Genomic DNA, 15,100 nt, shown 5'->3' on the forward strand with positions numbered 1-15,100 from the left:
GACGCAGCTGAGGCTGGCGATGCAAACAGGCTGGCGATGGAGCCGGGGCTGGCAATGCAAATACGCTTAGTGACACGGCTGGGGTTGGGGATGCAAGCGGGGTTGGGGATGCAATCAAGGTTGGGGACGCAACCAAGGTTGGGGACGCAACCCGGGCAGTGATGGATGCAACCGGGGCTGGGGATGCAACCGGGGACGCCCCGAGCCCCCCGTTCGGGAGCGCGACGCTCCGCCCGCCCCGGTTCCGCCGCCGCTCCGCTCCGCGGCCGCGGACAGGGCAGGGCAGGGCAGGGCAGGGCAGGGCAGGGCAGGCTCCGCGCGGGGCGGGGCGGGGCGGGGAACGGAACGGCGGGGAGGGGCGGGGCTCTCCCGCAACGCTCCGCTCCCATTGGCTCCGGCGCGCCGGGCGCGGCGCCGATTGGCGGGGCGCGGCGCGTGCTCGGGGTGGGAGCGCGGGGGTCGGCCCGCCGCAGCCCACGTGCCGCCGCCGCCGCCGCCGCCGCCGCGCTGGAGGCCATGGTGCTGGACCCGGGGTCGGCGGCGGGCGGAGGGCTGGGGGCCGGCGCCGCCCCGCGCCTTCCCGACCGCCATGACCCACCGCTCTGCTCCTGGCCGTCCCCCCCGCCACCGGCCCCGGGCCCCGCGCCCCGTTGCCCTCGGGGAACCCGGCGTCTGTCGGAAACCGGCGCCGGGATGCGGCGGAGCGAAAGCGCGGGGAGGCGCGGGGGGGGGATGCGCGCCGCCGCTTCCCTGCCCCACATCGCGCGGGGGCGGGGGGAGGAAGGCGGCGGGCGGCGGAGCCCCTGCCTGCTCGTGGCGCTGCGGCCCCGCAACGTGGAGGCGGAACGGGAGCGGTTCTTCCGCGCCAGCTTCGCCTACGACCCGCAGTTCGAGTACGCCGAGCCGGTCCCCGCCGCCGTGCTGGATAAATACGGAGCCGCCTCCGATCGCTTCGTCGCTCAGGTGAGGCGGGGCCGGCGGGTCACGCGCTGCCTGCGCGGGGCGCGGGCGGGCATGGCTGCGGGCAGCTGCCAGAGCCCCCGGTGCCTTCGTTCCCCTGCCGGTACTGCTGCCTGCTGAGCTGCTGCGAGCGGGGGGCGGGGAGAGCGTCACGGCGGGGCTGGGGAGGGATGCTCGGCCTGGGAGGAGGAGGAGGAGGAGGAGGAGGGACCCCGGATCGCGCCCTCGCCGCCTTCCTCCCGCCCCGTCAGGGCGGTAACGCGGCGGGCGCGAAGGCGTGGGTGTCCTCGCCTAGGGCGGTGTCACCCCGGCGATGCCAACGGGACGTACCAGGGCGGGAGCGCTCCGCGGTGGGGCCGGCCAGGAGCCGGTCCGTGGTCTGCGTGGAACCTTGCGGCCCGCTTTCCTTCCCGGCTTCTGCTGCCCGATCAGGCCCCCTGCTTTTTGTATCCTGCCTTCAGCACGCCCGCCCCGTTCTTAAAAAGTTCTTTAGTTACCCAGCCTACCTGCAGGAATAGCATGCGCTCCGCGGTTGATGTGGGCAATGGTCATACCGGTGGCTGGGTGATGCTACCGGCATCAAACTGGTTCTTGGTGGTGGTTAGGAGCTTGATGCTCCCTCAGGGACACCTCGCTGTTATTTTTTTTTTACGCTTGTTATTGTAGAAATAACGGACAAGGAGCCGGAGCGCGTGGGTGACTGCATGGGAAGTGTTCCTTAGCCGGAATGACCTGGTGGGTTAAGTCCGGCTTGTTTTCTGGAAGGCCTAAAGGCCGTCTGGCGTGGCGGCACCCTTAACACATCAGCAAACGCGGTTAGGAATGATAATTGTTGGTGCAGGCTCCGCTTAAGGAGTCTGCATTATTTTGCTTAACTGTTTCCCTTTGCTCGTAGGCTACTGAAAGATTCCCGGCTTGCTCTCTGCCGCGGGTAATAACGGTGGGTGGGTGGCAGGGAGCAAACAGGCAGGAGTGTGCTTGCTTGATGCTCTGCCTGCAAACGAGCCTCTCCTGGATGCAGGCAGAGCGAGGCAGGCAATGGAGCGGCTCCGTCCCTTTGCTCTGGGTTTGGAGCCGGGAGCCTGGCGATGCCCCAAAACCAGCTTGCTCTTAGGGCTGGGCATCCCGCCTCTGGCAAGAGCATCCTTTCTGCCCCACGGGCCCCTTTCAGCTGCTTCTGAGGGAGCAGATAAAAAACAACTCTTCTCTTGACTCCAGACTTGCACGCCAGAGGCGTCTCTTTCCACCTCCTAGCTGGGAGCTTACATCTGGTGTTTCAATAACAACTTCTTCACCGATTTATTTATTGCTTTTTGCATGTTTACTTATTCTTGCATTACTTCCCATATCTCTGCCTGAAGTATTATCTGACGATTCAGGCTCTTTCTGTAAACAGCTTTCTAAGCAGTTAGTCATTTCCAGTGCCTGCCGTACCTCTGCCCCAGATAAACTGGTGCCAGCGATGCTGTTGCAGGGGAGACAGTCTGACTCCTATAAAGACCTCGCTGGCTTTTCAGTGTTTTCCTCCTGCATTTAAGTGCATTTCGTTCTCCACGTAATGCAGTAAATTGAATTCTTCGGCGCTATTTCCCCCCTTGCTTTCTCTTTTGGTACAGTTGACTTACAATATAGTAAAAGATAAATAATGGAGATTATTTTTCTCTGCGCATTACTTTGAATGAATGGAACTAAGTGTTTGTAACCAGTGTGAATGGCATCATCCTGGATCGTAAAACCCTTTGCAAGAGATATTAAGTGTTGAGTGTTTCTGCCGGTGTTTCTCCAAGTTTTCCAGTGACGGTGTGATGGGACGGTATTCATGGTTCCTTTGTTCGTACTCTGCAGTAACCTCCTTCCAGCCTCTTTTCTTTTGGGAAACCTTTTCCCTTGCCAGCCAACTATTAGCTACAAACTGCTTTTATTTTAAAAACCTGCATTAATCATGGAGCTTAAATAAATGAAACATTTTGCTAAGCCAAGATCCTTGGACAAGAGCAGACAAACCAGCATCAGCTCCCTGCTTCCAGCTTGCTGCTCCACCAGCTGCTCTGCACGTGCTGGGGGGGGATTATTTTATTTTTTTAATTGAAAATTTAAATAAACTAGAAGGATTCTTCTAGCCCCATGGAGGCTCATCACTCCAGGGATCACATCCCTGGTTTGTTACAGGAATGGGAACGTGAGCAGCACCAGCATGGAGCTGGAGGATTTGTTATCCCACTGCATATGATGGGTGCACGACTTCGGGCTGCCCGGGGATTCTCAGCAGCCTCTCAGAACACTAAATTTGGTATCTTAGGAATTTTGCTTGCCGGAACGTGCGCTGGAGGTCGGCGAGGAGCGTGCTCTTTGGTTGTCTTGCTCCTGGTCACCAGCTGTGCTGGGTTTCTCTTGGCTTGGCATGTTAGGTCCCCTGGGAGGAGAGAACAAGTGGCTGAGCAGAGGTGGGAGGAAGAAATGGTCCTTTTTCTGCCACTGTCAGCAGGAGGTACCTTGCGGCGCTGCAAAAATAATCCTGATCGTTCAGCAAAAGAACCAAAAAACCCAAACAAAGAAAACGCCACCAACAACAACAACAAAAAAAAAAAACCAAACCGACAACACAGAAAAAACCTCTTGCAACTTCTTCTGCAAAGACACAATAAGTGACTCGAGAATGAAAACCAGCAGTGCAGAGTGCTGGGATAGGGGAGGCTGCTCACCAGACGCAGACCACGAAGCCCCTGTACAGGGTATTGGATGGCTTGAGTGCTGGTGAGCACCCATCTCCTGATCCTGGGTGACCTTAGGGATGAGGGTGGGGATGGGACCTCCTCTGCAGGGCTCCAGCTGCTGCCTGGAGCCCGTACGAGAGCAAAGGGGGTTTGCTCAGCAGGAGAAGGTAAAACACACACCAGTCAGGAGCAGCGCTTGGCCCAGGGCTGGGAAGCTCAGCAGCAGCTCAGCCAGATTTACAGATGCAATGAAACTGCTGGAAAAACTCCAGAACTTGTGCAAAGTTGTCGTCATCTGGTTTGGGGTATATATTAATAGATTGGAGAAAGTCATTGCTTGAAAATACAAACTCACTTTTTGGGAAGGAAACGTGCTAATAAATGCTTGTATTTTGTAGATGCTCCATAAATGTTAATGCCAATAAAATAGCACATGCTGCTTTTATTAGAAGGCTGTTGGTGTGCAGTAGGCTGGTTGTGCTGAGACCTCGGCCAAAGAAGAGGAAGCAGCAGTGCTGCAAAGGGTGATGCTGGTGATGCCCAGCTTTCCTGCTGGGCTTGCAATCCAGCGCTGCAATAAGAAACTCTCAGCGTAAAAAGCAAGCTGATAAGCTAGACCCAAGCACTAGAGTTTGAAAGGAGAACTGAAAGCAGAGAAGATGAAAATAATCATGGCTTTAACCTCCAGGGGCAGCATGCTGTGATGATGCTCTTTCGCTTCTGCTTTGCCCAGTTCCTACAACAGATGCTTGCAAGGGTGATAAAAACCAGAAAGAATATACTGTGGGTCATGCTGATTGCATTAAGTGTCCGTCTGTCCTGGTGGCCACTTCCAGCTGGCTCAGTCTCCCTGGCTTTTTAGAGATTGCAAAACCACGTCTCACTTTATGGGTGTTTATGAGGGATTATCTCTGCTGGGTTTTACTGCATGTGGGATTTTAAGATGTGTTTATAAGCGGGGAAGGTGTTTGCACTCATGTTTCGTTTCTGCATGCAACAGGCGATCAGGATCATTCGTGCCGTCCTGGAGAAGTATGGGACCTATGAGAGCTTCGAAGTTGCCACGGGTGGGAGGCTGCTGAGCAAGTGCCAGATCTGGTCCATTATCCGAAAGTACATGCAGAAGGAAGGGTGCGTGGGAGAGGTAATCCACATCCCTCTATTATCACTTGTAAACTACAGCTGCAAAATACTTATTTTCTGATAAAAAGGACTTAGATTAGGAAGTGTTTTGGGTACAGAGAAGAAACTTTTCTCCTCTGAGCTGTGGTGTCCTTTCAGCTCCGGCTTGGCTGCGTTCGCTGTACCCTGGCATTAGTACATGGGTGCTGGTTCCCCACGATTTCCCATGTTTTTTTTCAGTGTATATCTCCGGAGAGAGAGAGAGAGGGAGAGAGAGGAGCTGCTGCTTGTCTGCGTGGCCTTTTGCTGTGTGCATGAGGCATCAATTACCATCGGGAAGTCATCCCTCTGTGGTATGGCAGACATCTCCGACAGCTGCCTTCACTCACAAGTCCAAAAGCAAAGCTGGGGGAAGAGATTTCCTGCTGTCCCATGGGATGTGCCGGGTTACGGCACTTTGAAATCCCAAGCTTGGGTTTTAAAGCTGGGAAATACATGGTTAAGATACGATGGTAGCCGTGCGGGATGAAGGCGGGGGGAAGTTCAGCATCTCTTAATCTGGTTTCTCTGAGCAGCATCCAGCGTGGGATGTCCCACAGCTTCAGTTAAGGGGCTTTTTTTTTTTCCCCTTCTGCTAGCAAGGTGTGGGCAAAATGCTTCCACCATCCTGGGTTCAAATGCTGAGAAGGATTTCTGGAGCTGACTCTGCTTTTTTTGGCTTGCAGGGCTGCCTCCGGCTGTTGGCTGCAGGGCAGAAGTCCGTGCAGTGCTGGCTGGCGCGGAGGGCTTCCTCGCTGCTGCCTCTTGCCCAGACTATTTTTCCTAGCTCTGATTTTTCACCTCCATCTCCAAACAGGGTTATTCATGAGCATTTCCCTGAAGCATCAACTTGCTCAGGGGTACCCAGGCCATTTCACGCCTGCAAAAGCAGGAGTGAGCAGTTCCTCAAGGTCCCACCTGGCCGGGGGACTTTCCTCCTCCAGCCTCCTTGGGTTGTCCCTGGGATGTGGATTTGGCACCTTGATCCTCCTAAGCCTTTGCTTAGGACAGAAGGGATTTCTGAAAATCTCTTCCTATAATTCAGCTGCCTTTTAGTACCCAGAACCAGTCCTGATACCCAACCTAGCAGCTGGCCAGTCTTACTTACAGACCTACACTTATGACCTGCTAGTTGTGGGTCATCTCTTGATTTTTATCAATTGATTAAATTCAGCTATTTTGCTTTTCTCCGTTAATCTAACCCAAATTGAGCTCTGGCTGGGCAGAAAGCCATCTTTTTTTCTTACATATTGGTGTACAACTGGCTTCCTTCCAGCCCTGTGTAATTTTCCCTTTGCTCCAGGGAACGCAGGGTTCAGTAATTATGTTTGCACATCGGCGTGTGAGATAAGTGGCCCTTTTATCCAAAACTTTTGATAAGTGCTTTTAAAACCATTAAAGCATTGGTTTGCTCATTCCTACCCATTACAAATTTTGCTGAATTTCTCTGGGGCAGGGAAGAGGGAAGGGTTTCATCTGCTCTCGATACAGCGATGTTGGCAAAGCTTGCTCCCCATACAGAACCAAAACTTGCTGAAACTTCTGTGTCACTGATAATTTAACACCCTGTCGGGGAACTAGGTGGTTTCAGACATGTATCTCCCTCCCCACGCCTGTATCTATAATTCCTGACTTTCACCTGCTGTGCCATGTCTGTTCTGCCATGCTGTTTGCTTCCCTGATATGTACTAATTGTGATGGCTTTCTTAAAAAACCCCCAAAACCCAAGAAGAAACTAGTGTGGGGGGGTTGCGTTAGCCCAGAGACTGACCCGCTGATGCATCAGCTGCCTGTGCTGCCTGCAGGCAGTCCTGGCAGGCAGCGCGGGCCAGGCTGGTGGCAGTCGCTGCAGGCAGCTGCCCTTTGTCCCCGGCGCTGATCAGCGAAGGCAGGATCCCGCTTTCCGGCACCACAGGCAGCATGCTTGTGGGTGAGTATTTACGCTATAATTAACTTTGTGTCTTCAAAAGCTTCTTTGTCGGGGTCAGAGCTGCAGATCCTGAAGCTCTTCTGCTTTTCTTCTGGCTCAGGACCGAGGTGACGCTGCCGGAGCTCAGAGGTCTCTGTACGGATTTCAGCGAGTTCCCAGCTTGCAGCAAAGGACCCCCTGACCCCGTTGGTAAGTTCTGCATGCCAACCCCTGGGGTTGTGAAACGTTGTTAGCCTGAATAGCGCTAGCTAGTATCTCCTGGGATCCCATCGGTAGTGCCCCTCCACCTCTGAGCTGCTCGATACCGGCGCTTTCTTGGCATGCGAGGTCCTGAGCAGCACTAGGGAGCCGGGGAGAGGCAGGAGCCCGTGCCGCGGGGGCTGTCAGCAGTCTTCCCTCGGTTCCTGGGGACAAGCTCTTTCTCCATCATTGCATCCACAAAAGCTGAGTAGAAGTTTTGAGGACCGTGAGGATACTGTGGGGATCCTGCTCAGAATAACAGAGGTCACAAAGCTGGAGAGCTGGCATTGCTGCTCCAGGAATAAGTGTGGCTGAAGTCGCAGCCCCTGTTTTAACGGCACCTGCAAAGCTGGAGGGTTTCCCGAAATAAGGCAAGTGGTGCTGCTCAGCGGGTGGATGGGCTGCTGCAGCCAGAGAAGGGCTGCGGGCAGCGTAACGGGAGTGTGCGTAGCTGCAGTCTGTGATGATGCTGAGGGTCCCTTCCCATCGCTCCTGGATGGCTGGCTCTGCATGGGGTGGTTCCTGGCACCTCTGTTTAATATGACAAAGCAATGCCATATCCTCATGTTATCAAATAAGGGGGGAAAAAAAAATAACCCAAGTCAATTCTTCTAAAACATCATCAGACTGACATCCAAAGAATGACATCGTGGGGTTTTGCCCGTCAGCTTCTCATCGTGGTGGCCCCCGGGTGCATCCTTATCATCGGCTCTCGCAGGGGGACTGCGACCTGCGGCTGTACCCGTGGCTGCAGCTGCTCTCATTCTCTCCGAGCGGTGTCTAATCCTGTTTCCCAACTCCTGGATCAGTCCTTTTCCGTCCCTCATTCCCCTGCCCAGCTCTGTCCTGGGGTCTCTCCGTCCTTAGGACAGGGATGGGGAATTTCTCCCCAGGCCATGGCAGCCCGGTGTCTTCCCGAGTCGGGGGCTGTTTCTGCCTGCAAAACCCCTGCTGAGAATTCGCCTACCTGATGCAGTGGGTTGCACCATTTGCTGATGCTTCTTCGTCCTGAATCTGCTTCCTAACCACTTCGCTTGATGCCATCGAGCTATTGTACAGGGAAAGGTAGTTTTCGCTCCATATAATTGAGTTGAGCATTGCTGTTTCTGTGTTGCCTTTACTTTTTCTTCACCATTAGAGAGGAAAAAACAAAATCAACAGTGCTCCCTCTGACTTGAATTCTTCCTCTAAAGGCTCTGGGATGTTTTTGCATGGAGTTTTCCTTGATTCCCAAAAACACCGAACGGTTGCTTCAACTACACCCTTCCCTCTGTGCTCAGCCACCAGCAGTGTCCCAGCAAACCGAATTTTTCTGTGCTCTTGGATCTTTCTCCAGATGCTGTATCCCAGGGAATGCTTCGGTCTTCATTTCAGCTCTTGCTGCCTTGCCTAAAAAGGGCTTGTGCAAGACCTGGTTTCAGCACTGAGCATTGCACCCTCAAGGATGCCGAGTATCGCGTTCTCAAGGATGCCGAGTATCGCGTCCTCAGCATCCTCGGCCACCTCTTATTTTCCAGCTGTTTGCTGTATTTCTCTTTGCTCACCCTGTGCATAGTGATACCAGATAGGAAAAGAAAAAGAAAAAAATTGGGGTTTGGACTGTTCAGCCTACCTTGTCTTCAGGCATGGTAGTGAAGACTGAAGGACAGCAGTTGCCTTTCCACAATTTGGCTGGGCTCATTTGGTGCCCACATTGAATTGTGTGAGCAGCTATTGATGCTCTGGCTTTAACACTGAAGTTCTGCGCCATCACAAGATGGAAATGCCTGGCCTGGTGATGATTGACTTGTCCTGTAGCATAAAGGGCCCCCCAAAATAATATAAAAATTAGCTTTTTTAAAGCCAGAGCACTCTCTTGCAAATGTTGCTTAATGCTTATTAAAGCGGGGTGTATCTCTGCTGTAGGCAAGCTCAGCCCTGGTAGGATGCTCAAATGGGTAACAGCAGGGAAGATGCAGCATAGGACTCGGGACACGGCATTCCTGGTACAGCAGAGGAAGAAGCCATGCGCAGGTGATGGACAGATATTTGGGTTATAATAAAAGAGTTTTCTTCAGGGGTGGGATTTAAGGTGCCAGTGCAGATGGGAAGGGAGAGCTGGAGATCACCAGAATGGCAGGGATGAGCTGCGTGGAGCATTTATCCTTGCAACACTCAATATAATTAAAATCCTGGCTTTATGCAATATTTCACTTGCACGGGTGCTCTTGAGTGTTTTCAAAGATAGCTTTTGAAATTGCACAAGGGAAACTTGAACTGTTGGTGGGATGCCAAGCAAGCACCAGCCTCCCCAAACACGCCAGCTGGGCTGAGCCCTCTGCAGCAGGTCCTGCTGGTACGGGGGACCTGGAGCTGCTGAATCCCTCTTGCCTGGGGATGGCTTCTGGAGGAATCCAGTGTAACGTGGCCAAGGATGAGCAACTGGAAAATGGAGAAAAGCAGAGAAGAGGAGCTCTGGGGGGTGGTATTTTTTTAATAGGCTGGGGGAAAGCAGGTGTAAGAATAAGAGTGTTTATCCTAGGGAAGAAGTTAGTTTTTCTGCATCTAGTTTCCTAAATTCCAGCCTCCTTGGGGCTTATTTTTTCCCTGTATAGGGGCAATGAAGTGTGACAAGACAGCAAGATGTGGACCTGGCCTTGCGGACCACTCCCAGTCAGCCAAGCATCCTGTATCCTGGTAGCAGAGCTCCAGCTAACACAGTGCATCGTCTCCAGCGCTCCCTCTAAGAGCTGCAGTTTGGGCAGCAAAGACCTGACGACCAGGGGCTGTCACAGGGTCTGGACAGCAGTTCTGTGCTGCAGTGTCTTCAAGGGAGCAGGAAAAGTGCTGCGATGATGAAATGTATTCCTCCCCTTCTTTCTTTTGGTTTAAACTCTGTCCCCTGGCTCTCCCCTTCCCCTCCCGTGTCCCAGGGTTTCAGCCTCCACTAGTTGCATTTGGGATTGCAATGTTGCATGTCTAGGCTGTATTCTCATCAGACGGAGCTGACCTAAGAGATGGGAATTGGTTACAATCATACCAAAACCTGGCTCATGCGTGCCTCCTTATTTCTGCTTGCGGTGAAGCTGTAACCTTCCCTGCCTCGGACAGGGCTGTTAGCAGAAGCTGGTGCTGCTGCCAGAAGTCTTGTGCCTGCCAAGAGCCCCCCATGAGAGCTTGTGTGGCCGGGGATGGTGATCTTGCTGGAAACTAACCTAGAGCATAAAACCAGTTTTAGTCCGGATCAGTTCCCTGCCTCAGTTTGTCCCAGGTCACCAAGGTCCATGGCTGGATGTGGGAGAAGGCAGCAAAACTGCAACCCGTATTTATTTTGACTTGCTTACTGGAGCAGAAATAAAGCTCAAGGAGATATACACAAGTCAGAAATGAACTGGCAAGTCTTTTCTTGGAGTTAGAGGGATTCTCTTTCATGCTGGTATATTTTAATCCAGGTAAGCAATTGCACTGTAAGTATTTTTATGCTGTTTGTTGGCCCAGTGGTAGACTCTGCTCTGTTACATTGCACTTTTGGCTTTTGTGAGCAGCTTTGCACAATAATAAATGTGGGTTAAAGCAAACCTGTTCAGTCTCCTCTGCTTTTTTTTAAATAAGAGAAGAATTGTCATGTAGTAATGTGTGTGCACATTTTCATCCTGGAAAGTGTCAGCTGTGAAATAATAGATGTTTTTTAGAGTTAACATGGACGTGGCAGAAGGGTTTTGAGATGAAATTGGTATGTGCCCGAAGGTTCCAAGCATTGCTGCGGCCAAACCTCAGATACGAGAGCTTCCAGGGCTGTCTCTTCCGGCAGCGCTGCAGCCTTGAGTCACTGCAGGTCTGAAGTCGGATGGTCAGAAAATGCTGCTTGGCTGGCATGTTAAATCCTGTTAACGTAGAGCAGCTGTCTTGGCTCCAGCACTTGCGGTGGCCAGGTTTCCCAAAATAGCTGGTTTTTTTTCTCTATAAAGATGTTCCCTAGTCCTGCGCATGCATTGCCCGTCCCTGCTGTGAATCGTGGCTGGCACACATGGTTCCTGCTGCAAGGGTAGGCTGGCATGGATCCGTCCTCACTGCTCTTGTCTTGGAGCCTCGAAAGGGAGAATCGGCAGGAGAGTCCGTGAAAATGGAGCGAGAGCCTTGGTTCCTGCACGGGATGTTTATCTGGGGTGATCTAGAGGTTGGGCCCATACCAAAGCGGGTGCTGCTGGTTGTTTAGAGCAGGCTTGTTTTGGTGACCAAATTTACTGCGCCGTCCCATTGCTAGTGGGGATGCAGGAGTGGAACGAGGCAGGCCTCCAGAGGATGCCCATTGTGTGTGGCCATAAAATTGTGAGGAGCCCATGGGAATGAGCCAGGGAGGAAGGGGGGATGCTGGAGCCAGAGGGATGCTGGAGGAGGCTGCCCAGGAGCTGCTTGCTCCCCTCACAGTGCCTGCTCAGGTTTGCTGGCTGTAAAGAGATTAAAGGAGTTATTTCCACCCTCCCGTGGGATCATCCATTTCCTCTCAGCATCCTCTCAGCGCTGGCAGTGCCCTCCCTGCCTGCTCCTGCTCTCTGTGGTTTCTTTGGGGAGCTGCAGCACGAGCTGGTGATGGTGCAGCAGTGCCGGATGGTGCCACCTGCGGCGTTGGTGGCTTTTTCTGACCATCTGCCACCATCTCAGTCTCTGCTTAGAGCCAAGACCGCGCTGAGCATCTCCTCCCATGGGCGTGCTGACACTATTTGCCTCCTTCCTCCGCAGGTGGTGGTGCAGCTCACTGATGACCTCCTGTCCCAGGCGGTGATGATGGTGGAGGACAGCCGGCCGACGCTGGCCATCAACCTGGCCGGAGCCCGGCAGCACTGGCTGGAGGGGATGCTGCGCCACGAGATAGGTCAGCGGGGGGGCGGCTGTGGGTGACGGGCACAGCTGCGGGGGGGGGGGGGGGGATGCTGTGAGCATCCTCTGGCATAATGGCCTGGGGGCTGTGGGGACCACGGGGCAAGGGTGATACCTGCTGGGTCCTGCAAGAAGGCGTCCTGGAGGGGTGCTCCTGGGTGGGTTTTGGAAGGGGCTAGGGCCAACTGGGTCCCTCTCTGCGTGTGGGGCTGGCGGTGTTGGGCACCCACCCATGTGCTTGCCCCCCACCCTGGGCAGCGAAGCAAGCAGATGTCCCACGGCAGCATCTCCAGCCAAGACCGGAGCTGGCACCCATGGGTGCTGGGTCTCAGCCCCAACCCCAGCGATTCAGGGGCGGGCCGGGGGCCAAGCTTTTTGGAGGCTGCGGCTGACGGCGCTCGCTCCCATCCCCCCTCCCCAGGCACCCACTACATCCGGGGGGTGAACAACACCCGCCAGCCCTGGCACAGCTCTGAGGGTCGCAAGCAGTACAGCCTGAAGCCTGCCAACCCCACGGAGGAAGGCTTGGCCAGCCTGCACAGCGTCCTCTTCCGCAAGCAGCCCTTCCTGTGGCGGGCAGCCCTGCTCTACTACACCATCGAGCGGGCCAGCCGCCTCTCCTTCTCCGCCCTCTTCCAGGACCTGGAGCAGTATGTCCAGGATGCTGGTGTCCGGTGGGAATACTGCGTGCGGGCAAAGCGGGGCCAGACCGACACCTCACAGCCAGGTACTGCTCAGGGGGTGAAAAGTCTTCAGGTTTTGGAAGGGATTTTTATTTTTTTTTAAAAAAAACAGAGGTAGACGGACATGTTTTGCTGCTGGGTGGGTTGAGCATCACTGCTCCTGTGGCCATGGCAGCCTTTGAAATGGTGGCTCTGCCTGTCCCCATATCCCTCCCCATCCCCAGCACCGCTCTCTTATGGGTTTACACTTTATGGCAGTGATTTTTTTTACATGCAGTCCCGGCACATCAGCTCTTCAGCTGCTTGGGGTGAGGTGGGGATGGATGGGGCACCCTGGGGAGCCCCGTAAGGTGGTTGTGGTCTGATGGGAGTGACTTGCACAAGCTCGTGGGGAGGCAGCAGCCAAAGGAGATGAAAAAATGAGCATTCTGGGGATGCACTTAGATTCTTGCAGTGGTTTACCATTAAAAAAAAAAAAATCCACTGTGAGGAAAGGTGAACGCATTCCAGTGAGAGGTTTGGGGCTCCCACTGCATCCGGCTGCCTCCACGGTCCCTGGCACTGCTCCCTGATTCTTATCCTTTGGGACCTGGCTATGGCACTAGCAATGCCCGAGCCCTGGCACGCTCGTGTCACCCTGGTCCAGTGCCATCGCTCCGATTATTGTGGTTGGCAGAAGTTCAGGCAAGCGGAGGGCGGTGGGGAAGCCAGGCTTTCGCTCCCCGGCCTCTCCCGCTCTTCCAGGCTGTTTCAGTAAGGACCAGGTCTACCTGGATGGGATTCTCCGCATCCTGCGCCATAGGCAGACCATCGACTTCCCGCTGCTGGCTGCACTTGGAAAGGTAACAGCCGGGGGCGGGCAGGGGGCACGGGGAAGCTAATCACAGAGTACCCATCCCATCCCAAAGCTCATATGGGCTTCCCAAAAACAAGCCCTTGGCTGGAAGCCCTTCAGCTCTTTGCCTGTCCCTGCATGTATGAGTTTCGGTGGAGCAGGGAAAGGCTGTGCTGGGTAGGATGCAAGGAAGGACAGGACAATCCATACTCCTCCATGGGAGACCTTTGGGGGAAGCTTAACCCAGGGGGTTAAGTTCTGCCAGCCCCTCTGCCTTGGCCACAGGCTGGCCCCGCCGCCACCTGTCCCCACAGTGACAGAAAATTATCAAAACCACAAATCCCTGCAAATCCCCCTCCAGGTGGCTTTACCAATGCTTCCCCGCAGGCAGGAAAGATGTTGGGGCAGTGACGAGGGTGGGCTGCAGGTGGGGGCCAGACCTCCTTGGATGGCAGGGACTGACCCTTCTTCCCATCAGGTATCCTACGAAGATGTGAATCGGCTGAAGAAATTTGGGGTCCTGGAGAAGGCCCGCATCCCCCATTTCATGCAGGACCTGGAGCGATACATGAAGCAGCTGGACCACATTGTCACCACCAATGGCCTGAACGAGGAGGAGCTGGAGCAGCTGCTGCCCGACTGAGGGGCATTCCCCCCCCCCCCCCCCCCCCCCCCGCAAACCAGTGCCCCAAGGGTGTAACTGGTGCCATTTACTGGATATTTATTTGGGCTGGAGCCTGGAGGAGAGGGCAGAGCCTGGGCCTCCTCCCCTGCGCCTGGGCGGCTGCTGTGCATGTACTGGCTGTGTAGGGTAGCGCGGCCAAGAGGGCCGGTGTGGTTAGTGTTGATGTGTGTGTCCCCCACTGTCCCCCGTGCATTTTGGGGACAGCTGCGTGGCTTTGGGGAGCTGGAGAAGAGGGTTCAGAGGGAGTGAGGGCAGAGCTGGGGCGATGCACTGGTTCCCCAGAGGTGCAGGAGGCTGTGCTGGGGTGGTTGCAATGGGGGGATGCCCTTAGGGTACCAGGGGGTGTTCCCAGCAGAGCGGGGGCACCTACTCGGGGCCAGCAGATGGGGCTGGGGGCTCTGGGCTGTGCCTGGCAGCCCTGGCAGTGAATAATCCCCCTGTGTATGCATTTCCCACCCCCTACCCCTTCCCTCATGTCCCCCACCAGCAGCAGAAAGGACTTTAATCCGCCAACTACCCCTCTCTGCTCTCCCCCCTCCTCATAGATATTTGCCCACAATTAACCATTGCTCTGCCCCCCAACTACAGCCACTCTGCCTGGCTCTGAGGCACAGGAGAACTCAAGGTGGGGATTGGCCTTGATGTAAGGAGAAAGCGTGTAATAAAAATGATGTAATGGAAACAATGTGTGGGCAAAAGGTTGTGGATAGCATCAACAGCCAGGCTGGTACCGCTGTGAATGCTGTGTGTCTCGCTTGCGCAGGCAAAGCTGCATGGCTCCGAGCTGGCGCGTCAGGAGCAGGATGGGGTCACCGGAGCATGTAAAACAACATACTGGGCAGGGACAACGTTAATAAATCAAAGTAGGTAAAAGCAGAAGCTGCCCTGAGCTCTTCCTGGTCTCTAACACAGTTGCAGCATTCCTCCCAGCTGTGCCATGCCTAGGAGAGCCCTTTTAAAAAAAAAAAAATAATAATCAAAAACAACCCCCAAAAAAACAAAACACAAACCCCACAGACTTGGTTTTATATTCTT

General features: G+C 54.5%; 1 protein-coding gene across 1 annotated transcript; it reads left to right on the forward strand.

The window, feature by feature from the left end:
* Positions 1-442: 442 nt before the first annotated feature.
* KIAA0895L (KIAA0895 like) lies at positions 443-14,747 on the forward strand. Its single transcript, XM_030026742.2, has 6 exons — positions 443-963; positions 4,675-4,818; positions 11,725-11,857; positions 12,284-12,589; positions 13,290-13,387; positions 13,859-14,747. The coding sequence occupies exons 1-6, from the start codon at positions 517-519 to the stop codon at positions 14,021-14,023; spliced, it is 1,293 nt and encodes a 430-aa protein (XP_029882602.1). The 5' UTR covers positions 443-516; the 3' UTR covers positions 14,024-14,747.
* Positions 14,748-15,100: the final 353 nt, after the last annotated feature.

This window comes from Aquila chrysaetos, chromosome 9 (genome assembly GCF_900496995.4).
Source record: "Aquila chrysaetos chrysaetos chromosome 9, bAquChr1.4, whole genome shotgun sequence".
Lineage (NCBI taxonomy): Eukaryota > Metazoa > Chordata > Aves > Accipitriformes > Accipitridae > Aquila > Aquila chrysaetos.